At 39.3% G+C, this 25,632-nt stretch overlaps 1 protein-coding gene and 1 non-coding gene across 6 annotated transcripts in view; both read left to right on the top strand.

The window, feature by feature from the left end:
• TMEM131 (transmembrane protein 131) overlaps nucleotides 1-25,632 on the top strand; it is a 257,449-nt gene that overhangs the window by 77,458 nt on the left and 154,359 nt on the right. For all 5 annotated transcript variants that reach the window (XM_005575032.5, XM_005575031.4, XM_065526617.2 and 2 more), the window contains one exon: nucleotides 15,980-16,020. In XM_005575032.5, coding sequence (XP_005575089.3) covers nucleotides 15,980-16,020 — 41 coding nt within the window. The remainder of the gene's footprint in view (nucleotides 1-15,979; nucleotides 16,021-25,632) is intronic.
• Nucleotides 8,591-8,651, top strand: LOC123568492 (U7 small nuclear RNA). The gene has a single exon (XR_006691867.1). It is a non-coding gene; the product is annotated as a U7 small nuclear RNA (small nuclear RNA).

Raw genomic sequence — 25,632 nt, 5'->3', positions numbered from 1 at the left:
CTTTATTGACTTTCCCAATGTTTTCTTTCCCTAGTATTTGTCAGTGACACCTCATTCGTAAATCAAGTGTCCATATATGTGTGAGCCTGTTTCTGGGCACTGTATTGGATTTCTTTGGCTTATTTGTCTAACCTAATACCAGGGTCACAGTTTTAATGAGTATAGTTTTTAAAGTTTTGATATGTGGTAGAACAAATCCTGACACTTTGTTGTTCTCCTCAGTAACATCTTGGTTAATCTCAGTCCTTTGCCTTCCATATGTATCTTTTCAATTAGCTCTACACACACACACACACACACACACACACACACACACACACACACACACAAAATCGGGGTTTATTAGCGTCACTCAGAATATGAAGATCAATTTGGCAAGAATTAAAAATCTTTCAGAATCTTCAGTATTCGATCTGACAGTCTGAGACAGTATATTTTTCAACTTATTTAGCTCTTCTTTTTCTCATAATTTTATATTCTGCATAAAGATCTTGAACGTCTTTCGATAGATTTATTTCTGGGTCTTTGGTATTTTTAATACTGTTGTAAGTGACATCTTTTCAAAATGTTCGCTTTTTGTGGTTGTTAGGTTGAAGCATATTGCTGGTGCCCGACCTTTATTGATCTATAAAAGTGGCAATTTCATATAGTTCAACATAAAATGTGGAAATGTGGTTGCTCTTAATATATTTACTGTGTATCCTGAAAACTTGCTAAATTACTTATTGATTCTAATAACTTAGCTCTAGATGCTTTTGAACAACCTCCATAAACTATCATAATCTGAGCTTGATGACATTTCTTCAGTTTGACACCCAAAATCAACTATCACACATTCTACCCTTTCTTTTTATACCTTAACTTTGCTAGCTACAGCCAGTATGATGTTAATACAGTGGTATTTAGTAGTCCTCTTTGACACTTTCCTCATCTCAGAAATACAGCCTTCAATATTTCACGGTTAAATATGATTTTTTCTTCACTACCCCCTTTGCTGCCCCCACCCAAGATAGCCTTTATCACATGTCAGTTTGAGTTCTCAACAAGATCCTTAGACAGAGTTAGGAGTGCAAGAGCTTGAGGGCTACTGCCTGTGAAAAATAAGCTGGAGAAAGCAGGATTGGGCCAGGAGAGTCTCAGACTGTGGTGCAGAATCTCGGCCAACCCAGTGGGGAGCTCTGGAGCAAAGACTGCCTGTTGGAAGCATCCTGCACTGGGTAGAGTTGGCCAGGCCCCTGGTACACCTGCTGTGCTCATTCATTGTCTGGGAGGAGCCCAAGAAGAACTTGGCCTTACCTCAAATGCCACCGTTGATCCCAAAGGCTATAGGTGGAGGCTGGCAGCCAGCAGTGTTTTTCATAACTGAATGGCAAGTTCTTCCTTGTAGGGAGATCTGAGCAGTTCATAGAAAAAGTATTGAAAATCAAAGCCAGGTTGGGCACAGTGTTCACACCTATAATCCCAGTAATTTAGGAAGTTGAGGCGGGTGGATCACTTGAGGTCAGGAGTTCGAGACAAGCCTGACCAACATGGTGAAACCCTGTCTCTACTAAAAATAAAAAAGTAGCCAGGCATGGTGGCACATACCTGTAATCCCAGCTACTCAGGAGGCTAAGGCAGGAGTATCGCTTAAACCCAGGAGACGGAGGTTGCAGTGAGCCGAGATTGTGCCATTGCACTCTGGCCTGGGCAACAAAGGTGAAACTCCATCTCAAAAGAAAAAAAAAAAAAAAGGAAAGAAAAGAAAATCAAAGCCAAAGAAATACATTCTAAAAGCAAATAAGAGAAAAAAAAAAGAGACCTTCAAAGAAGGTAGAATTAGCCTGACAGCTGACTTATAAACTGAACCAATGAGAGACAAAAATAATATATAATAAGTTTACTGACAAAATTTACCAAACTAGAATTCTATACCCAGTGAAAATATCCTTTATAAATGAAAGTGAAATAAAGACATTTTAAAATAGATAAGAATGGAGAGAATTTGTCACCAGAAAATTTATGCCAAAGGAAATAATACAGTCTTTAGGCTGAAGGTAAATGATTTTAGAAGCTCAGAAATGCAAAGGAATAAAGAACATTAAAAATGTTTAAGTGTGTGGATAACTAAATGAATGCATACTCTGTAGAATAATAATAATAGTATTTTGACTTAATTCAGTGTGGCAGAACATTTTGGTACCGCTAAGGCTAAATCATATGAAGTTTGACAACTTCTACCTGGGTCTGTCCGTTTTGGAACATTTCCTTTGGGAAGTGAATCGCCATGATGTGAGAAAGGTAAGCCACAAGGAGAGGCCACATGTAGTCTTCTGATCACAGTCCCAGCTGAGCTCCCAGCTGACAGCCAGCATCACTTTCCCATCCTGTGAATGAGCCATCTTAGACAACCAGCACATCTGAACTTTCAGATAAATGCTGCCTGAATTCACATGTAACTGCAACACAGAAGGGACATTAAGTGAGAATAAATTGTTGTTTTAAGCCGCTAAACCTTCGAGTGGTTTATTATGCAGCAGTAGATAACCAGAATGCTTGATATCATATTGGACCTGGTTGGTCTGTGTTCGGTTTTCTTCCACTGCTTCAGAAATGCCTTTTTGCATTTGGTTTGTCCAAAACAAGATTGAGACAAGGTCTACACATTGCATGGGTCCTATGTCTCCTAAGTCTCTTGTATGCTGTTCCCCCCACTCACCTTTTTGTTGTTAATGAAATTGGCTCATTTGTCTATAGGACTTCCTACATTCTACGTTTGGCTATTTTCATCCTCTTGGTGTCATTTAACATTCACTTACCACATGAATTTTCTGTAAACTGTTAGCTAAATCTAGAGTCTGGATTAGGTTTAAATTCATTTCTTTTTTTCTTAGCAAGAAGATTTTATGGCTAGTTGTGCAGTAATCTGGTCTTTGTCTCTGGTCCTGGAGATGCTCTAAATGTTGGAATTTCCTTAATAATAAGAGTGTCTTTGTTATTCCTGAGTCCCTTGGACCACATCTGAGTTTATACCTAATGAGAAAACTCAAGATAGGGTTGGTCATCAGAAAAACGAACAGTGTTGGCCGGGCCCAGTTGCTCACGCCTGTAATCCCAGCACTTTGGGAGGCTGAGGCGGGTGGATCGCCTGTGGTCAGGAGTACGAGACCAGCCTGACCAACATGGTGAAAACCCACCTCTACTGAAAATACAAAATTAGCCAGGCATGGTGGCATGCGCCTGTAGTTCCAGCTACTCGGGAGGCTGACACAGAATTGCTTGAACCTGGGAGGCGGAGGTTGTAGTGAGCCGAGATCGTGCCACTGCACTCCAGCCTCGGTGACAGAGCAAGATTCCGTCCCAAGAAAAAAAAAAAAGAAAAAAGAAAAAACCAACCATGTGATTAGAGGGTTGGGCTTTGAGCCGACCCACCCTCCTCTAGGGAAGCTGGGAGGTGAGTTGGGTCACATGGTGGTCAATGATTGAATCAACTCTGGGTACTGAAACTTGCTGGAACTTTCTGGTTGGTGAACACATCAGTGTGCCAAAAGACTGATATGCCCTGATCCGTGGAGAAGAGGACACAGAAGTTCTGTGTTCACGGGGACCCTCATCTCAGACCTTTTCCTCTATGCCCCTTTAGAATAAAACTGTAATAAGTAAGCATAGTGCTTTACTGAGTTATTGTAGCAAATTATCAAGCCCGATTGGCGTTCATGGGAACCCCCTAGATTTTTAGCTGGTTGGTCAGAAGTATCGGTGGGCTGAGGACCCCCAAACTTGTAACTGGTATCCGAAGTGAGGGCTGTCTTGTTAGAGACTGTGCCCTTTACCCTGTAGATTCTGACACTGTCTGGATGGTGATATGGTCTGGCTGTGTCCACACCCAAATCTTGTCTTGAATTGGTAATTCTCATAATCTCCACATGCTGTGGAAGGGAACCCGCTGGGAGGTCACTGAATCATGGCGGCGGTTACTCCCATGCTGCTGTTCTCATGATAGTGAATTGTCACGAGATCTGGTGGTTTTATAAGAGGCTTTTCCCCCTTTGCTCAGCACTTCTTGCTGCTGCCATGTGAAGAAGAACGTGTTTGCTTCCCCTTCTGCCATGGTTGTAAGTTTTCTGAGGCCTCTCAAGCCCTGCAGAACTGTGAGTCAGTGAAACCTCTTTTTATGAATTACCCAGTCTTGGGTATGTCTTTATTAGCAGTGTGAGAACAGACTAATGCAGGTGGTTAGCATCAGAATTGTACTGCATTTCACTAGTGGGACTGTCCATTGTCTGTGTTTTTCATGCGGAGACGGTATGCCAGATTGTCGTAGATTTTTAGGTCACAGATTTTCTTACGTAGGGATTTAATGTAGGGAAATAAGATATTGTGGCATTATTTCTGTTGATCTAAGCCAGATATTGGCAAACTTTTTTGGTAAAGGGCCAGATATTAACTACTTCAGGGTTTGTGTCCCGAATGGTCTCTATCACAACTATTCAACTTCCGTCATCGTAGTGTGAAAGCTGCCATAACAGTACGTGAGAAATGGGCATAAAACTTTATTTGCAGAAGCTAGTAGAAGACTGGATTTGGCTTATGGGCTATAGATTACCAGCTTCTTTTCTAAATTGTCTTGGGAATGGGCTTTAATGTTCTCCTAGGAGAAAATGAAACGGAGAAGGAACTGTGATTTTTGACTTGTACGGAGACCTGGAAGTACTCATCTTTTGTTTCAAATTAAAGGACTTCTATTATAAAAAATATATACGCTTGTAGGAAATTTGAAAAATGTGAAAATAATAAATATAAGTAATATTTATTGGGTATTGACAAGTGTCAGGTATTCTAAATTCTTAAATACGTGAGATGGTATTCATTCTATGATGATTTTACAAGTGAGCATATTAAAGTGCAGAGAGTTTAAACTAAGCAAATAAATGATTATTAAGTGATAAAGCTAGAATTGAAAACCAAGCATTTGACTCTAAAGCCTAAGTTCTTAACCCCTCTGCAATAGCATAGGGCAGGGGTCGTTACCCTTGTATCCCACTACCCAAATGTACTACAAGGTAGTGCTTTTTTTTTTCCCCCCCAGTTATTTTTCTCTCTGCAAACAAAGCTAGATTTTCTCATTCTACATAATCAGTTTTACAATATTGCAACTAATTTTGTGCTCAGAAGAGCCACTTCGTGTCATGCCAAGTCGATTACCTGTGGCTAAAGGGAGAAGTGGGTGGGACACTAGAAAGCCGTCATCAGAGGCCAACAGCTCTGCAGCTCTTTGTAGCTGGCAGAATGCTGCTTTCTACAGACTTTCTCCAAGAGTATTTGGCTAGTGAGGGCAGAACTGGTGTTTGAACACAGGTTTTTATTTTCTACTTTAAATTTTGGGCTTCTCAGAAATATCTGCTCCCTGCTTCATCCCTGTTTTGATTCTCCCTTTACTACTATTTCCTGCCCTCTGTTGTAGTACAATAAGTGGTACAAAAGAAGAATAAATAGCAGGTTCAGAAACAGCCTTAAGGCTGGGCGCCACGCCTATAATCCCAGCACTTTGGGAGGCCGGAGGCAGGAGGATCATTTGAGGTCAGGAGTCCAAGACCAGCCTGACAAACATGGTAAAACTCCAGCTCTACAAAAAATTTAAAAAATTTAGCTGGGCGTGTTGGCACATGCCTGTAGTCCCAGCTACTTCGGAGGCTGAGGCAGGAGAATTGCTTGATCTCGGGAGACAGAGGTTGCAGTGAGTTGAGATCGCACCACTGCATTCCAACCTGGGCAACAGAGCTAGATTCCATGTCAAAATAAAATAAAATAGCCTTAAAAACTAGGAACAAAGAATACCACAAAATACTAAAATGGTATGGAAAGTCTGAATATACAAAGACCTCACACCTTAAACAAAAACTAACTCAAAATGGATCATGGACTTAATGTAAAATGTAAAACTATAATAAAACCTTTAAGGAGAAAAAAGTAGAAGTAAAGCTTCAGCTTACAGGGCTAGGCAAAGAGTTCTTGACACCAGAGAATTAATACCAGATGTGCAATACATAAAGGAAAGATCGATGACTTTAAAACTTGCTCTGGGCCAGACGCAGTACCTCATGCCTATAATTCCAGCACTTTGGGAGGCCAAGGGAAGAGGAACCCTTGAGCCCAGGAGTTTAATTAAGATTGGCTTAGGCAACATCGTGAGACCTTGTCTCTAGTAAAATAAAAAGTAAGTAAATAATAAAAAATTGGCCGGGTGTGGTGGTGTGCACCTGTAGTCCCAGCTACTCGGGAGTCAGAAGCAGAGGATCGTTTGAGCCTGGCACATCAAGGCTGCAGTGAGCCTTGATCACACCACTGCACTCCAGCCTGGGCAACAGAGCAAGACTGGTCTCACAAAAACAAACAAATGAAACCTTTCTCTGCAGAAGACCATGTGAAGATGTAAAAATAAATATAGAATAGGAGGAAATATTTGCAAGTCACATATCTGACAATGGACCTAGTTTCTGGAATATAGAAAGAACTGTCGAAACTCAGTAGTATAAAAATAAAGGAAACGGGGAAAAGACATGAACACACATTTCCCTGCAGGGGAAACACAGATGGTAAAAAGGACATGAAAACCTGTTCAACATCATTAGCCACCAGGAAATGCAAATTAAAACACAAAACAGTGACACCACCAAATACTGGCAAGGATGTGGAGAAACTGGATCACACATGCATTGCTAGTAGGTATGTGAGTGATGCAGCTATTCTGGAAAAAACAGTTTGGCAGTTTCATATAATCTAAACATGCGGTTACTATAATTGACCTACTAATTGCACTCTTGAGGGTTCTCCCAGAGAAATGAAAATTTATATTTGCACTAAAACCTGCATATAAATGTTCATAGCAGCTCTGTTTATACTAGCCCCAAACGAGAAACCACCCGGATGTGTTTCAGAAGATGTGCTGTTGAACAGCGATACATCCATGCCATGGAATACAACTCAGCAATAAAAAGGAGTGAAGTGGATAAGTGTGAAGTGGATATCACACCACAACCTGGATAAGTCTCCAGAGAATTAGGCTGAGTGAAAAAAGCCAACTCCAAAAGGTTACATGTGCATGATTTCATTTATATGACCTTTTTAAAATGAAAAAGTTTTAGTCATGAATAATAGAGTAATGGTTGCCAGGGCTGGAGGGAGGACAGGAGGAAGATGAGTGTGATTATAAAAGTGACATACTGGATCCTCAGGGTGCTGACACTGTTCTGTGTCTTGACTGTGGTGTTCATGAACTTACACAGTGGAGAAAATTGTGTAGAACTAAATACATGTATAAACACCAATGAGGACATACAAAACTGAGAACTTCTGAACAAACAAATGGATCATACCAGTGTCGCTGTGCTACTTGTGATATTTTGCCACAGTGTTTGCAGAATGATACAGTGGGGAAACTGAGTTAAAGTATAGCTCTTTTTACTGTTTCTTACAACTGCATGTGAATCTACAGTTATCTCAGTGAAAATTCATGTTAAAAATACACACAGAAGCACAGGAAGCAAAACAATTAGAAAGTCAGGAAAGACCCTTTTGTGAGTTAAGAATTCTTAAAACTGCCTCACAGATGTCATCCATTTTCACTATGAGATGATTTGCAGAGAACTTTGTGGGGGAGACTGGGTTGATGAGAAGTAGGATTACATGTTGAGATCTTCATAATCAAAAGCAGACCTCATCCTCTACCTTCCCCCAACCCAGTCCTGGAGGAAGTATGTAATTTTATCTCTAAAGGTGATAGAGCATCATTGTCTCATCCCCTGCAAGGAAACTGGCTCCCAGGTATATCCCTGGGGAAAGCTGCCCTGTACGTAAGTAATACTCACGTGGCGCCCGCTGTGGCTTCTGGTACCCCGGGTGTGTGTGCTTGTGCTGCCTGTACCATCAAGAAGCTTAAATTCTAGGGTGTGCAGACCTTGTCTTATCTCTAAGCATCCATGCCGTGTACACAACTGCCACGTACCTCAGTCTGAAGTGAATTTCATTTAGCTGATTTTTTTTTTCTAGCAAGATTAAGTCTTCTGTTTAACAATAATGCAGTATACAAGTATGGCCGTCTTAAAATTTGTTAGCAATAATATAGCCAACTTTCAGCTCATGTAAGCTAAAAGTTGGTTTTAGGCATACTCAGTTCTGTGAAGGATATGTTATCATATGAATGCAATACTAGACCAGATCGAAGGATTTGAATTCTCTTATCATTTACTCATGTAAAACATTTAGAGGCTTAGTTTCTTTATCTGTAAAATGAATTCTGTGTTTATCTCCAGTGTGTTAAGAGCTGCAAGGACCACTGGAAATACAAACACAGTTGTTAAGACAGTAAGGCACTTTGAATTAAAATGCGAGGAGATGTTACTACAAATGAACATCTAAATTATTGCTATCTCTGTAAAACTGAGGTTAAAGTACAGTGTTCAGTCTTGGCCTCTTTACGTTTTGGACCAGATGATTGGTTGTAGGGTAGAAGAAAGAGTGTCCTGTGCAGTACCTGGTGTTTAGCAGCAGGCCGGACTCTACACACTTAATGTTAGCGGCCCCACGATTTGTGACAAACAAAAATGCCTCTTAGTTTTTTAACTCTTCTAGAATTTGTCCAGCATGTTTTTTTGGTGTTAATAAAAACCCACACACAGAAAAATGCTTCTGGATGTTGCCAAATGCCCCCAGGGAAAGAAAATTGCCCTCAGTTGAGAACCATTGAGTTACAGGGATAAAATTATCAGATGTGTTCGTTTTATAAAAGAATCTAATAGTATTTTAAAGCATACCACATATATTTTTGCCAAGACTGGCCTGTTTGATTGGAAGAAGAGTCCATTTTCCTCTCGCATATCCCCATGTGGAGTTGGGAGTGCGTTCTGAGAAAAGCTGTGCTTGGATTATCTGGAATCCACAGCCTAGTGGAGGAGCGAGGTTGAAGCTAAAGTCCTTAAGTATGACAGAAGCATGGGTGGGAAGGTACCAAAGAACCAAAGAATTTGGGAGTGGGGAGGTACGAAAGGTCTCTCCAAGTTCACATGCGTGTGCATATTTTCCTTAACACCTGAGGTGAGACAGCACCCCCATTATGTCTTGTCAGTTCTGAAGAGATGTGGTGAAGAGAATTTGCAGCTAGTTGAGAATTACAGAAGTTTCTGTAATTCAGTGAAATTGCTTTTGAAACATTGTAGGAGTGTCTTATATTTGATAGAAGGTTAAAAAAATGCATGGCATGGGCATTTTTGAGGGCTCTGAGTACTCTTAATAGACCCTTATCTCTGGATATGAATTCATGAGGTTCAAAGGTCCCTGCCAGTCAAATGGCAAACTATGGCGTTTCCCTGTCCTCTAGAGATTGCTTTACTGTCTAATGAGGTTGATCATCTTTTTTATGTGGTTATTGGCCATTTATTTTTCTTTAGTGAATTGTCTTCTTGCCCTTTGCTTACATTTCAGTCACAACATTGGTTTTCCCATTTCCTTTTTTCCTTTTCACTGTTGAATTATAACAGTTTTTACATATCTTTACATTGTAATTAATGTTGTAATCCTTATTTGCCTGTTTTTATCCTTATTCAGTGCTTATTTTTGCTCATTCTCTGATCTTTGACTTTTCTGCATTTTGTATTAAGTCGTTATAGTTGGGTTCCAGTTGTTTGACGGAATCCTTTTGTCTTTATACAAACAGTTGAGTTTATCTTATTTAATCTCACTGTCGATGTGTTTAATCTTTTCCATCCACTTTTTATGCATTCATATTGGTTTTGGTTTTGTTTTTAATCTCTTGATAATGGGGCTCAGTTTTCAGGTACACTTTTAAGATATGTTTAAGCCTTTATTAAATGACTTCAGAAACAAAATAGTGTCTATTGTGATCTTCCTTATTCTCATAACACTTAAGGGTGTGTTGGCATGTTCTGAGATTTTTATTCTTATTACAGTTAAATGATTATTTTTGTTTTGTGGCATATACTTCAAAAACAATATTTATTTTCTGCTTTTCTAACCTTATTTCCATAGATCCTTTGCACTGAGTATCTGCTTATCTTTCATAAGACAGCTTCCTCATTTGTGAGTCTTTGTATGAGTAATTTCAGTGGTCAGATTCTGTCTTCATGATAATTTTTTTCTCCTCAAGAAAGTGCACGAGTGATACACTTCCTGAGTTCCTTTTCTGTAGACTTCATGTGAGACCACAGCTTCTCATGCTCTAGAATTCTGTCACAATCATTACTGATGTATGAATAACATACAATAAACTGCATGTGTTTACGTAATTTAAAAAGTTTGGCATATTTATGTACCTGTGAAATTATTACTACAATCAAGATAATGGACATACGTATCACACTTAAAAGTCTACTTGTACCCCTTGGTAATCCCTTTACACTCCTCATCTTGAGGCAACCACCAGTCTGCTTTCTGTCACTAACAGGTAGTTTACATTTTAAAACACTTTATATAAATTGAGTCATAGAGAATGTACTTTTTCAAGGGTCTGGGTTCTTCCACTCAGTATAATTATTTTGAGATTAATCTGTGTTGTTTTGTGTATCAATAGCTTATCCTTTTATTGCTGAGTAGTATTCCATTGTACAGATATAACACAACTCATGTGTCTGTTCACCTGGATACATGGAAATTTGGGCTGGTGGAAATTTGGGCTGTTCCAATATTGAGCTATAACAAAGCTGCTACGAACATTTATGTACATGCCGTTCATTGTATGGACAAATGCTTTTGTTTCTCTTGGGCAGATATCTAGGAATGGAGTGATTTGGTCATGTGGTAGGTGTATGTTTAATTTGTAAGAAATTGGCTTCAAACTGTACTACAAGGCTACAGGAACCAAAACAGCATGGTACTGGTACCAAAACAGGTATGTAGACCAACGGAACAGAACAGAGGCCTCAGAAATAATGCCACACATCTACAACCATCTGATCTTTGACAAACACGACAAAAATAGGAATGAGGACAGGATTCCCTATTTAATAAATGGTGCTGGGAAAACTGGCTAGCCACATGTAGAAAACTGAAACTGGATCCCTTCCTTACACCTTACACAAAAATTAACTCAAGATGGATTAAAGACTTAAACGTAAGACCTAAAACCATAAAAACCCTAGAAGAAAACTTTCTAGGCAGTACTATTCAGGACATAGGCATGGGCCAAAGACTTCATGACTAAAACACCAATAGCAGTGGCAACAAAAACCAGAATTGACAAATGGAATCTAATTAAACTAAAGAGCTTCTGCTCAGCAAAAGAAACTATCATCAGAGTGAACAGGCAGCCTACAGAATGGGAGAAAATTTTTGCAATCTTTCCATCTGACAAAGGGCTATCCAGAATCTACAAGGAGCTTAAACAAATTTACAAGAAAAAACAGCGCCGTCAAAAAGTGGGCAAAGGACATGAACAGACACTTTTCAAAGGAAGATATTTATGCAGCCAACAAATATGAGAAAAAAAGCTCATCATCACTGGTCATTAGAGAAATGCAAATCAAAACCACAATGAGATACCATCTCACACCAGTTAGAATGGCGATCATTAAAAAGTCAGGAAACAACAGATGCTGGAGAGGATGTGGAGAAATAGGAACGCTTTTACGGTGTTGGTGGGAGGGTAAATTAGTTCAACCATTGTGGAAGACAGTGTGGTGATTCCTCAAGGATCTAGGACTAGAAATACCATTTGTCCCAGCCATCCCATTACTGGGTGTATACCCAAAGGATTATAAATCATTCTACTATAAAGACATGTACACGTATGTTTATTGCAGCACTATTCACAATAACAAAGACTTGGAACCAGCCCAAATGCCCATCAGTGATAGACTGGATAAAAAAAAATGTGGCACATATACAACATGGAATACTATGCAGCCATTAAAAAAAAGGGGATGAGTTCATGTCCTTTACAGGGACATGGATGAAGCTGGAAACCATCATTCTCAGCAAACTAACACAAGAACAGAAAACCAAACACCACATGTTCTCAGTCATAAGTGAGAATTGAACAATGAGAACACATGGACATAGGGAGGGGAACATCACACACTAGGGCCTGTCTGGGGGGTGGGGGGGGGTAGGGGGGGGATAACAGGAGAAATATCTAATGTAGATGACAGGTTGATGGGTGCAGCAAACCACCATGGCATGTGTATGCCTGTGTAACAAACCTGCGTGTTCTGCACATGTATCCTAGAATTTAAAGTATAATAAAAAAAAATGTTTAAAAAGAAACTACCAAGCTTTTTCTAAAGTGGTTGGTCTGTTTTACATTCCCACCAGCAATATGTGCCAGTTCCAGTTGCTGGGCGTCCTCACCACATTTTACGTGGGCATTCTTTTTAATTTTGGACATTAAAATAGGTGTGTAGTATCTCATTGTAGTTTTTATTTCCTTTTTCTTAAAAATTGATACCGAGCATCTTTTCATGTGTAGTTAACATTTGTATAATTCCACACTTTAAAATATTAGGTTCTTTTCTTACTCAGTTTCATGAGTTCTTTATATATTCAGCATATAAGTCCTTCATCGGATACATGATTTACAAATATTTTCTCAGTATGTGATTTGCCTTTTTATTTTCATTATGGCGTAATTTTGGTGAGCATATGTTTTTAATTTTGTTGAAGTTTGATCTATCAGTTTTTCCTTTATTGATAGTGATTTTTTTGTTCAGGAAATCTTTTCTGTTCCAAGGTTACAAAGATAGTCTCCTGTGTTTTCTTGCTGATGCTTTGTAATTTTAGTTTTTATGCATAGAACTGTGATTTCTCTGAAATTATTTTGAGTACATGGTGTTAAGGATAAAAGAGCATTTTCCTCCAACATAGGTTTGTTTGGTGTCTTAGTCTGTTTTCTGTTGCTATAACAGAATACCACAGAGTGCGTAAAGTATAAAGAAACAATGTTTAGTTAGCTCACAGTTTTGGAGGCTGGGAAGTCCAAGAGTATGGTGCGGGCATCTGGTGAGGGCCTTCTCAGCGCGCTGTAAGGTGGCGGGCGTCTCGTGACTAGAGGGCCTGCTCAGCCCGCTGTAATGTGGCGGGGGGCGTCGTGTGACTAGAGGGCCTGCTCAGCGCGCTATAACGTGGTGGGGGGCGTCGCGTGACTAGAGGGCAAGCGCAAAGGAGCCAGAGAGACCTTGCTTTTATAGCAAAATCATTCCCACAGTAGCAGCATTAATAGATTAAAAGGTAGTTAATAATAATGAATAGACTAATCTATTGATGAAGGCAGAGTTGACATTAATCCATTCCTGAGGGCACAGGGATTAAGTTCCCAACACATTAATTTTGCAGGAACGCTTTCAAACCATAGCATCTGGTTGTTCCAGTACCATTTTTAGAAAAGATGTGTATTTTCCACGGAATCCACTGATCCCTTTGTTGAAAACCAAATGACTGTATACGTGTGTGTCTGTTTCTAGACTTTGTTCAGTTCCGTTGATCAATCTTTATACTAGTACCACACTGTCTTGATGACTGCTGCTTTTTTGTGTATGTGACATAATAGACATAATATAAAAATGGCCACTTTAACCTTTTTTTGTTTGTTTTAGACGGGAGTCTCACTCTGTCGCCCAGGCTGGAGTGCAGTGGCGCGATCTTGGCCACCTCTGCCTCCCAGATTGAAACAATTCTCCTGCCTCAGCCTCCTGAGTAGCTGGGATTACAGGTGCTTGCCACCAAGCCCAGCTAATTTTTGTATTTTTTTTTTTTAGTAGAGATGAGGTTTCACCATGTTGGTCAGGCTGGTCTCAAACTCCTGAACTCAGGTCATCCGCCCACCTCAGTCTCCCAAAGTGATGGGATTACAGGCATGAGCCACCACACCTGGCCCTTTTTAACTATTTTTAAGTGTACAATTTAGTGACATTGCATACATTCACATTGTTGTGCAACCATCACCATCATCCAGCTCCAGAAATTTATTTTCCCAAACTGAAACCTAAACAGTCATTCCTCATTCCTCCCTTCCCTTATCCCCTAACAGCCACCATTCTACTTTCTATCTCTATGAATTGGATGACTCCAGGTACCTCCTAAGTGGAATCATACAGTATTTGTCTTTTTTAACTGACTTATTTCATTAGTCTTGAAGGTTCACCCATTGTTGTAGCATGTGTCAGAATTTTCTTCCTTTTTAAGGCTGGATCGTATTCCTTGGTATGTATAAATCACATTTTGTTAATCTGTTCACATGTCACTGGGCATTTGGGCTGCTCCTCCCCCTTAACGGTTGTGAATAATACTGCTGTGAATGTGGGTGAGCCCCTGTTTTCAGTTCTTTTGGGTATATACACAGAAGTGGGATTGCTGGTCTTATGGTAATTCTATGTTTAATTTTTTTTCGGAACCACAATACTGTTTTCCATAGTGGCTACACCATTTTAACATTCACACTAATAGTGCACAAAGGTTCCAGTTTCACCACATCCTTGCCAAAGATCCGTATTTTCTTTTTAAAAATTTAAATAGCAGTCATCCAAACAGGTAGGAAGTGGTATGAATGTGGTTTTGATTTGCATTTCCCTAATGGTCAGTGATGTTGAGCATCTTTTTAAATGCCTACTGGCCATTTGTGTATTTTCTTTAGAGAAATGTTTGAGTCCTTTGGCCACCTTTTAGTTTGATTGTTTTTCTGTTACTGAGTTGCAGGAGTTCTTGATATATTCTAAATATTAATCTCATCAGATATTTGATTTATAAATATTTTCTCCCATTGCATGGGGAATACATGTAATTTTCATAATAAAAAGTTAAATGAAATTTTTCTTTACAGAAAATAGAAGAGCTCGACCAATACCAACTCATTTACCACTCAGACTCAACAGTTACTACCATTTTGCTGTGTTTGCTTTATCCATACAGCCCCCCTCACACACACAAATTATTTTGCCAAGACATTTCAAAGAAAATTAGAGACACCCTTACACTTTACCTAGTATGCACCTTCAAAAAATTAGGACAGTTTTCTACATCTGCCACATTTTCTGCATAAACAGTCTCCAGAACATTTACAAAATAATATATATTACTGGGAAAAATAATGCTGTTTTGTTCTCATTTTGATGTAGCAGATAACCTTTTGGGATAAGTTCACTGATGGTATTCCTCATAGTGTTGGCATTTTCTCATACATCATTAAGAACTTTTTCTTCATCACCTGAAATACAGCTATTGCCTCCAACTTCCTACTTTTTCTTGTCTTCCTTATCTTTAAAACCTAAAGTAGACCGAACTTCTTCCCATGACTTCCTTGTAAGGCAGAGCGTTATCTGGCCTCTGCTTAGCCTGCAGCCTCATTTTCTCCTCCTCTCCCAGCTCCAGCAGAGAGACCTGCCACCTGTTTCTTGAGCGTACCAACCTCTGCTCTCTGTGAAGGCCTTCACGTGTGCTGTTTTCTGTACCACCGCCCATCCAGCTGCCACACTGCCTTTTTTTAATCCTTCAGGTTTTTATGTAAATATTATCTCTTCAGACAGGCCTTCCCTCATGATGTGTTTAAGTATGGCAACTATGTATTCCTCTTCACAGCACCTTTTCAATATTGTGATAATCCTATTTCGGTATATAAATATGTATTTTTTAATGACTGTCTCCCTCACACACACCACCCGCTGTACCTGGAGTTCCTTGACAGTGGGAATCGTTACCACCAGCACCTGGCACGCAGTTAGTGAGCAGGGAGCAGTCCGAGGCACCGCAGCCTCACAAGGTGATTATCACAGGGACTGCTTTCAGTATAAAAATTCATCGCATTCCTTTCTGTTACTTCATGTGTGTTTACAATTTGATCCAGTCATTGTATGTGATTTGGAGACCAGGTTTAACCTTAAAATCCAAGTGGGTATAAAATGAATGTTGGAACTAAAATAGAATATTTTGGATATTCCCTATGTCTGTAGTATAAATATTTGGCTTCAGTTTTTTAATCATTATGTTATTCCTTTTGCAGACCGAGACAACACTTGGACTCAGTTCATATCAGCAGAAAAGGTAAGTATATTTAGTAAGATCACTGACATACTTTCAGTTCCTTCTGGGGGATTCCTGTGGTTCTCCCCTCCACTTTCCCCTTGCTCTTTTTGGTGAAGAAGGAATAGCAAATTGTAAATCACATTATATGATTATTTCTAAGTATTTTAGTGTGTGGGAAACCAGGTTTAAGTTCGAATGTGCACTTCATGCAGTTGTGTAGTGTGCTTCCCCTGTCGTGTACGGAGGGCTGTTACTCAGAGCTGAAACTCCCCTTGCTTTTTGAGAGATTCAGCTGTGTAACTCCTTAGTGGCTTCTCTTGTGGCTATCCCTGCTTTTGATGTACTGACCATTGCTGCCCTCAGTTACCAGGGGTCTGCCTGCAGGTCCCCAGAGGAGGATCTCAGACCTGCGTAAACCCAGTCTTGTGACTTGGAGAGACCACTTTTAAATACAGCTTCCCCATAATAACAGGGGATGGTTTTACCTCAGGTGTTAAGGAAAATAGGTACATGCATGTGAATTTGGAGACACTTTTCCTGCCTCCCCACGCCCAAATTATTTGGTCTTTTGGTACCTTCTCACATCTGTAAAGAGACATACTGTGCTGATTCTCTTTCCATATCCGGTGAAAGTCTGTTCTGGTACCTAAAGGTGAGTGAGAGCTTTCTTTGATTTGGATAAAACAGTCCCTCCAGCAGCTATTTTGTGTTCACTCCCAGCTCTTAATGATTGCTCCCCGGGGGACCATAGATGTAAAGGAAGTTAGCTTACAAGGTTCAGTGTGATGGTGTAGTTGCTCTTCCTGTTTGCCAGAAACATCTGATCAGGCACCAGTACCTGTTCTAGTGAGCGTCCTTTAGTAACAATTGAAAGGCTGGCAGTGGTGTCAACAGGGCTTACAGGTAAGGAGCCCATATCGTGGATTTAAGAACCCAGTTATTTTACAGTGTGTGTTTTTAGAAGTATGTTTTATTCTGTCCGTATATTTATTCCTTAAAAGACAGCAAAGCAGATTTATTTTTAAAAATTGTTAATATCCACTGAAATCAGACACTTAGCCACCAAAGTGGCTATGGCAACAGAAGATGCCCCCACTCTTGCTGTCATCACTGCAGTTTCCATTCTGAGGTAGCAGGAACAGGGAAGCATTTGTTCCTCCTAGGCCTTCGTGTTAAAGTACATCTATGAATGTCTCCAGACTAGCAAAATGCAGACTGCATCAACAAAGAATTTTGTTTTGAGAGAGAAATATAAACTATTCAGACTATTAGTAGGACAGTTAAAACTTCTTACCTCATAAATAATGAAAATTCTTCAGTATTCACTATTTTTTCTCTTTTCACTCTTTCATCTCTGCAGTAACATGGCCCTTCTTCCCCATTGTTCTGTCATTCTCCCTAATGTTATATGTCCTATGGGGACCTGCCCTATCTGTGATTCCTGCCCAAATATTTAACACTGGCCTGGGTTGTGTCCAAACTACTGCGTGTCTAGTCTGATTCCTCCTTGGCTGGACCATCTAAGAACCCTAGAACTGTCCAACCACATCTAGAGCCAAAAGAATGGTGAGAAAAACATATATGTTATCTTGTGCCTCTTCCTGCTTTCTTCCAGCAATTAGGAAATTAGCTGTGGAATTAGACTGCACTACATTTATGAAGATGAGGATGTTCATTCGTGATGAAAATCTGGGCTTTAAGTATTTTCCTAGTATAGTGAAGAATTGACATCAGGACATAATTATGTTCTCATCTCGTGCTACTTGTCTACTCTGTCTAAAGCTTACTGGCATAAAATAACCATTTTATGATGCTCTCAAACTGTCAGAAATTCAGGCAGGGGACAGCAAAGACAGCTTGTCTCTTCTGCACGATCTGGGGCCTCAGCTGGGGAGATTTCAGAGCTGGGAATGACTTGATGGCTGAGAGCTGGAGGCATGTTCATTACGTGTTGATGCTAGTTTGCTAGCTGGGACCTCAGCTGAGCTCTCAACTAGAATGCCTGTATGTTGGCCTCTGTGTGGCCTTCACGTGGGCTAGTTTGGGCTTCCTCCCAGTGTGATGGCTGGACTCCCAGAGTGAATGTCCCAGAGGAAGCTAGTGAAAGCTGAATCACCTTAATCTGCCCTTGGAAGCCACAATATCACTTCTGCTGCTGTATGCTATTCGTCAGCAAGTCACTTAGGTTGTCCTAGATTCTTTTTTTTTTTTTTTTTTTTTTGAGACGGAGTCTCGCTCTGTCGCCGGGCTGGAGTGCAGTGGCCGGACCTCAGCTCACTGCAAGCTCCGCCTCCCGGGTTCCCGCCATTCTCCTGCCTCAGCCTCCCGAGTAGCTGGGACCACAGGCGCCCGCCACCTCGCCCGGCTAGTTTTTTGTATTTTTAGTAGAGACGGGGTTTCACCGTATTAGCCAGGATGGTCTCGATCTCCTGACCTCGTGATCCGCCCGTCTTGGCCTCCCAAAGTGCTGGGATTACAGGCTTGAGCCACCGCGCCCGGCCAGGTTGTCCTAGATTCAAGATAAGGGAGGGGAGAAAGAGCTCCCCACCTACTGAAGGCAGTAATATTAGATTTGTAGACACAATTTACAACTTTCACATTTTACATTTTGTGTGTGTGTGTGACCAGGATCATGAATTAGGTAAACATTTAATTGAAATTAGTATGCAGATTGGGTATGGGATTGGGTTAAGCACTAAAACATATGTCTTAGTGAGCCCGGGATTCAATAACAAAATACCATAGACTGAGTGACTTAAACAACAGACGTTTATTTCTCGTGGTTCCGAGGCTCAGAAGTCTAGGATCAAGGTCTTGCGGACTTGGGCCTGGCAAACCGTTTTGATGATAATGAAAAACTGATAACCATATGGACCACTAACATATACCTTAGGTGTCTTAATACCCCTACAGCTAAACCCTGAGAGGCTTACAGCATCTGTTTATAAGACCCTCTTCAAAAGCACTGTTTTCTTTGAGATTGCATTTTGTCATTTCATCAACACATATGCTTTATAACCTCATCAGAAGTGGTGTCTCCGATATCCTCCAGAGCTATTTGGATGTGTTTAACATCCAGAGGACATTGGCAGATCTCATTTTCTACAGGCTTTGTGCTACAGAGGCTTATCTTGAGGAGGGCCGGCGGCAGCCAGGTGATGCCTGTTCCCCTACAGAGAATTTAATACATCAGTTTTATGTGTTCAGCGATTTAAAGGAAGACATGAACATAATGAGGGAAAATGGACAATATAAAAAAAAAAAAATGAAGCCTCTAGAGTTGAAAAATACTGTTTCTGAAATGAGTATTTCACTGGATAGGATTGAGAACAACCTAGACATTGCAAAAGAAAAGCTTAGTGAGTTTGAAGACAGTGACAGCAGTAATTTAAACTGAAGCACAGGGAGAAAAATAACTAAAAAACAAATAAATCCTTGGTGACCTCTGATACAGGAGTAGCAAGCAGTCTAACACATGTGTGAGTGAGTTCCCAGGAATTGGGAGAGGGAGTAGCTGTCGAAGAACTTTAATAAACCTGAAGCAAAAGTAACACAAAGTCACACCAAGCCAGATAATATTCAAGTTGTTGAAAATCAGTCACAAATAGAGAAACAGCCAGGGAAGAAAACTAAATATAGTAGTTCAGAAGATAAGAATGACTGCTGGTCGTTCATCAAGGACAAATGCAACCCCCAAACCAAGGAAATAACATTTTTAAAGTACCAAAAGGAAAAATTGCTAATCGAAAACACTACATCCAGCAGGAATATCCTTCAAAAAAATGAAGACATTTTCAGATAAAACTGAGAAAATTTACAGTAGACTGGCACTTTTGAGAAATGTTAAAGGCTAAAGATAGTTAACCATTTCAGATGAAAACACAGATCCTATGAAGAACAAAGACCATCAATAAAGGCAAAAATATGTGGAAAAATATAAAAAATGTTTTCTGGTTAAGAAAATGTTAATTTCTAACATTTTAAAAACAATAATTTAAAAACAAAAATAATTGTTGATAGCATGTATACATTACGTGTGTGATAATAGCACAAAGAAAGGTTGCACGAAAGAATTGAGTTATAAGGTTCTTACATGATATGTAAAGTAGTATAATATTATTTGAAGTAAAACTGTGATGATATGAAATAAGCTCCACAGGAAACATTAAAATCATTTTAAAAAAGTAACAAGAGCTATAGCCAATAAACTAGTCATGAAGATGAAATACTAAATGAATACTCAGTTGATCTAAAAGAAGGCATAAACAGAACAAGATAAAAAGCAGATGGGAAAAATAGAAAAAATGGCAATATGGTAGACTTTAAACTCAAACATATCAGAAACTATAGTAAATGAATAATTTCAACACCAGTTGTCAGATTATATTTAAAAGGCAAGACCCAAGCATATTTTGTCTACAAGAACTTTATTTTAACTTTGTATTTAATATTTTACCTTTTGTTTTGAAATAATTTTAGAGAAAAGATGGAAAAATAGTACAAATAATTCTTATATCTTCTTGACCCAAATTCCTCATTTGTTAATGTTTTTTCATATTTGTTTTATCATTCCTAATCTTGTTTTAACTCTCTCCTTTTCCTTCCCTCCCCATAGCTACCTTTTTATACATACATGTGCATATATTTGTAATTTTTCTGAAGCATTTGAAAATCATTTGTAGACATGATGCTATTTTACCCCTAAATATTTCAGTGTATATTTCTTATGAACATTGTTTTAGAGATCATCATACACTCATGAAATTCAGGAAATTAAGACTGTCTCATACTGCTGTTTAATCTAGAGTCCTCATTGGGATTTTGTAAATTGTCCTATTAACGTCTTTTATTTTTAAAAAATTTTGGGGCCGGGCGCGGTGGCTCAAGCCTGTAATCCCAGCACTTTGGGAGGCCGAGGCGGGTGGATCACGAGGTCAGGAGATCGAGACTATCCTGGCTAATATGGTGAAACCCCGTCTCTACTAAAAATACAAAAAACTAGCCGGGCGTGGTGGCGGGCGCCTATAGTCTCAGCTACTTGGGAGGCTGAGGCGGGAGAATGGCGTGAACCCGGGAGGCGGAGCTTGCAGTGAGCCGAGATCACGCCACTGCACTCCACCCTGGGAGACACAGCGAGACTCCGTCTCAAAAAAAAAAAAAAAAAAAAAAAATGTGGGTCCAGGGTTCAGACCCTCATATTTAATTTTCACTTCTCTTTAGTCTCTAATGTCAAACAATTAATTTGTCTTTCTTACTGTCTTAGAAATTGACATTTTTGAAGAGTAGATGCCATTTATTTTATAGAATAACCCAGATGGACCCGGGCACGGTGGCTCATGGCCTGTAATCCTAGCACTTTGGGAAGCTGAGGCAGTGGATTGCCTGAGTTCAGGAGTTCAAGACCAGCCTGGGCAATACAGTGAAACCCCACCTCTACTAAAATACAAAACATTAGCAGGGCATGGCGGTGTGCGCCTGTAATCCCAGCTACTCAGGAGGCTGTGACAGGAGAATTGCTTGAACCCGGGAGGCGGAGGTTGCAGTGAGCCAAGATTTCACCATTGCACTCCGGCCTGGGCAAGACAGAGCAAGACTCCTGTCTCTAAATAAATAAATAAATAAATAAATAAATAAATAAATAAATAAAATAAACCCAGCTAGAGTTTTCTGATATTTATTCATTATTTGATTCAGAATTTGCGTTTTTGGCGGAATATTACTGAAGTTTGTGTCTCTCCCAGTGCATCCTATCAGGAAGCGCTTGATGTCTCGTTCCATTTTTCTCTTATAATTCGTAAGTGTCTTGCAGAGTACTTTGAGACTATACAAATGTGTTTTACATGAAATATGTTTTACATGAAATTCTGAATAGTTTTAGAATCTATTGATGATTCTTGCCTGGAGCAGTTATTGCGCTGGCTGGGTTTTTTAAAAATTCCATCACACTTTCTATGTTTCTTAGTTGACATTCTGACTGAAATTAAGATTGAGGTCATGGTTCATTTTTATCCAGGTATTTCACCATCGTTTGCACTGTCGTAAAAAAAAAAAAATCACATGTGCGTAGTTAGGTCTATTCTGTGTCATTTACATGTCCCCAACAATCATTGAGCACTTCCTACTTTCTGGTACGTTAGGAGGTTCCAGGCTTGTTTTGTAATTTTCCTGCCACAGCCCTGGAACAACCTATTTCTCAAAAGACCCCTGCTTCATTTTAGTGGAAGAGAATATTGAAAAATTAATCTTTATGTGCCATGCGTACTCATTACTACTGTGATGTATTAGGGTTCTCTTAGAGGGACAGAACTATTAGGATAAATATATAAAGGGGAGTTTATTAAGTGTTAATTTACACGATTACAAGGTCCCACAATAGACTGTCTGCAAGCTGAGGAGCAAGGAGAACCAGTCTGAGTCCCAAAACTGAAGAACTTGGAGTCCAGTGTTCGAGGGCGAGAACCATCCACGCAGGAGAACTCAGACGCAGGCTTGGAAGCTAGGCCCGTCTCTTTTCATGTTTTCCTGCCTGCTTTATATTTGCTGGAAGCCGATTAGATTGTGCCCACCAGATTAAGGGTGGGATCTGCCTTCCCCAGCCCACTGACTCAGATGTTAATCTCTTTTTGGCAACACCCACACAAACACACCCAGGATTAATACTTTGTATCATATCCTTCAGTCTAATGAAGTTGACACTCAGTATTAACCATCACAGGTGGTGTCATTACTAGTGAGGTGTCATTGTCTCTAGACTCTCTTAGTAAAAGGAAGAAAATGTTTGTGTTTATGTGTATAAATATGTACAGTTAACACTAACATACTCCTGTTCTTGTATCTGTGTATATTAAAAACCAGGAGTTACTGATGCCTCCAGTTTTGATACAAAACCAGTGTTCTGTCTATTCTATTTCTGTCCATTCTCCAACAATTAGAAATCTGGCTCTAGTTATCTATCTACAGTAAGTGTATTGATTTGTTCAATCCTAGAATACAGATAAATTAGCTTCAAAATTGTTAACTGATACGGCCATAAAAAAAATGAGTACGGTGTCTGTTTAGAGTTCTTGTTTTTTCTTTAGTCCGAGTGTATATTGTCAAAATACTATATTCTAAATTTACATGGGTTATAGTGTTCTTCATCTTTCTCTTCATCCTTCTCCCACCCCCACACCCATCTGCATTGTACATTTGAAATGAAGTTTGGTTGATTTGTTTCTATCTGTATTCCATGTAGGATTTTTACTCTACTTTTTGAATTTTTTAATTGCATAATTGTACATATTGATGGGGTACATGTGATAGTTTGATACATGCATAGACTGTGTAATGATCAAATCAGGGTGTTTATCCATCACCTCGAACATTCATCATTTCTTTGTATTAGGAACATTTCTAGTCTTCTCTTCTAGTGACTTTGAAATATACAAATATGGTTGCTAACTATAGTCACTCTGCCCTGCTGTTAAAAACTAGGGCTTATTCCTTCTGTCTGTCAATAACTGCGCTTGAGCCCATTAGCCTACCTCTCTTCTTCCTCCCTCTCACACCAAAAAACAAATGCTTCCCAGCCTCTGGTGACTGTCATTCTACTCTTTACCTTCACAAGATAAACTTTTTTAGCTCCCTTCTATAAGTGAGAACATGCAATATTTGCTTTTCAGTGCCTTGCTTATTTCACTTAACCTCCAGTTCCATCTATGTTGCTGAAAATAACAGGATTTTATTCTTTTTTATGGCTGAATAATATTTCATCATGTTTAATATGTACCAGTTTTCTTTGTTCTTCCATCGATGGACACTTACGTTGATTTCATATCTGTGCTATTGTGAGTAGTGCTACCGTAAACATGGGGGTGCAGGTGTATGAAATACTGATTTCTTTTCCTTTGGATAAATAGCCAGTCGTGGAATTGCTGGGTCGACTCCCCTCCCTCACCATATACAAAAATCAACTCAAAATGGATTAAAGACTTATATCTAAGACCCGAAACTATAAAACTACTTGAAGAAAACATAGAGGAAATGTTCCAAGACATTGATGTAAGCTAAGATTTTTATGGCTAAGATCTCAAAAGCATAAGCAACAAAAATAAAATATCCCCATTTAAAAAATTTACTTTTATGCCATTATTTTTTTACCCATTGTCCTATATATGAACATTTCATTTGTTTCCCGTATTTTGCAATTGCAGACAGTGCTTCAAAGAATAATCTCTTGCGTATGTATTTTCATATTTTTGAAGGTTACACTCAGGGTAAATTCCTACAACTTGAATTGCTCAATCAAAAGATAAGTGTAGGTGTAATTTGTATTGTTGAAAATACATGTTTAGACATGACTAACGGTTATATGAAAAAATGCTCAGCATCGCCAGTCATGGGGAATGCACATCAAGACAAAGACGCGTTATCATCTCACACCCGTTAGAAAGGCTGTCATCAAAAAGACAAAAGACAACACATATTGACCAAGAGTGTGTGGAAAAGGGAACCCTGGTTCACTGTTGGTTCACTGTTGGTTGGTCAATTAGTGTCGCTATTATGGAAAACAGTGTGGCAGTTGCTAAACAAAAAATTAAAAATAGAACAGCCATGTGATCCAGCAGATTCATAACTAGGTATATATACAAGAGAAATGAGATAATTATGTCAAAGTGACATCTGCATTCTCATGTTCATTGAAGCATTATTCACCATAGCCAGGACAGGGAGGAATCAACCTAAGGGTTCATCAGTGGACACATGGATAATGAAAACGTGGGGATGTATGTGTGTGTGTCTATGTGGATTCTTAATGGTATTCCACACATATTTAGTGGAATACCATTAAGCCTTAAACATAAGGAAATCCTGTCATTGATGACAACATGGATGGACTTGGGGGACATTATGTTAAATGTGACATAAGCCAAGTACAGAAAGATGAATAATGCATGATCTCACTTAAATGGAGAATATAGAAGCAGAGAGTAGAATGGTGGTTACCAGAGCTTGAGGGTGGGGACCAGGGAGATTTGAGAGATGTTAGTCAAAAGACACAAAATTTCAGTTAGAAGGTATAAGTTCAGCTTAGCAGTTTTTCGACTTTGTGATGGTGCCAAAGCACAATATATGTTCAGTAGAAACAGTATTTCAGATTTTGAATTTTGATCTTTCCTGGGCTAGCTGTGCAATACTCTGTTGGAGCTTTCAGTCAGCCACACAATCCAGAGAGTAAACGACTGATACTCTACCCTGTACCATGTTACCAGATGACTTTGCCCAACTGTAGGCTAATGTAAGTGTTCTGAGCATGTTTAAGGGGAGACTAGGCTACCTGAAAAGTAAGTTGGTATATTAAATACATTTTTGACATGATTATTTTCAACTTATGATGGATTTATTGGGACGTCACCTCATAAGTCAAGAAGCATCTGTATTGTATACTTGAAAATTGCTGAGAGTAGATTTTGTGTTCTTACCATAAAAAGTGATAACTATGTGAGGTGATGCATGTATTAGCTCAATGTAGCCATTCTACAATGTATACATATTTTAAAATATGTTGTACATCATAAATATATACAGTTTTCACTTGTCAAGTAGGGAAAGGGATAAAAAGTTTGTTTAGGATAAATTCCTGGAAGTGGG

The sequence above is a fragment of the Macaca fascicularis genome, chromosome 13 (genome assembly GCF_037993035.2).
Source record: "Macaca fascicularis isolate 582-1 chromosome 13, T2T-MFA8v1.1".
NCBI lineage: Eukaryota > Metazoa > Chordata > Mammalia > Primates > Cercopithecidae > Macaca > Macaca fascicularis.
The sequence above is the reverse complement of the archived record's forward strand: the minus strand, read 5'-3'. Positions and strand labels throughout refer to the sequence as shown.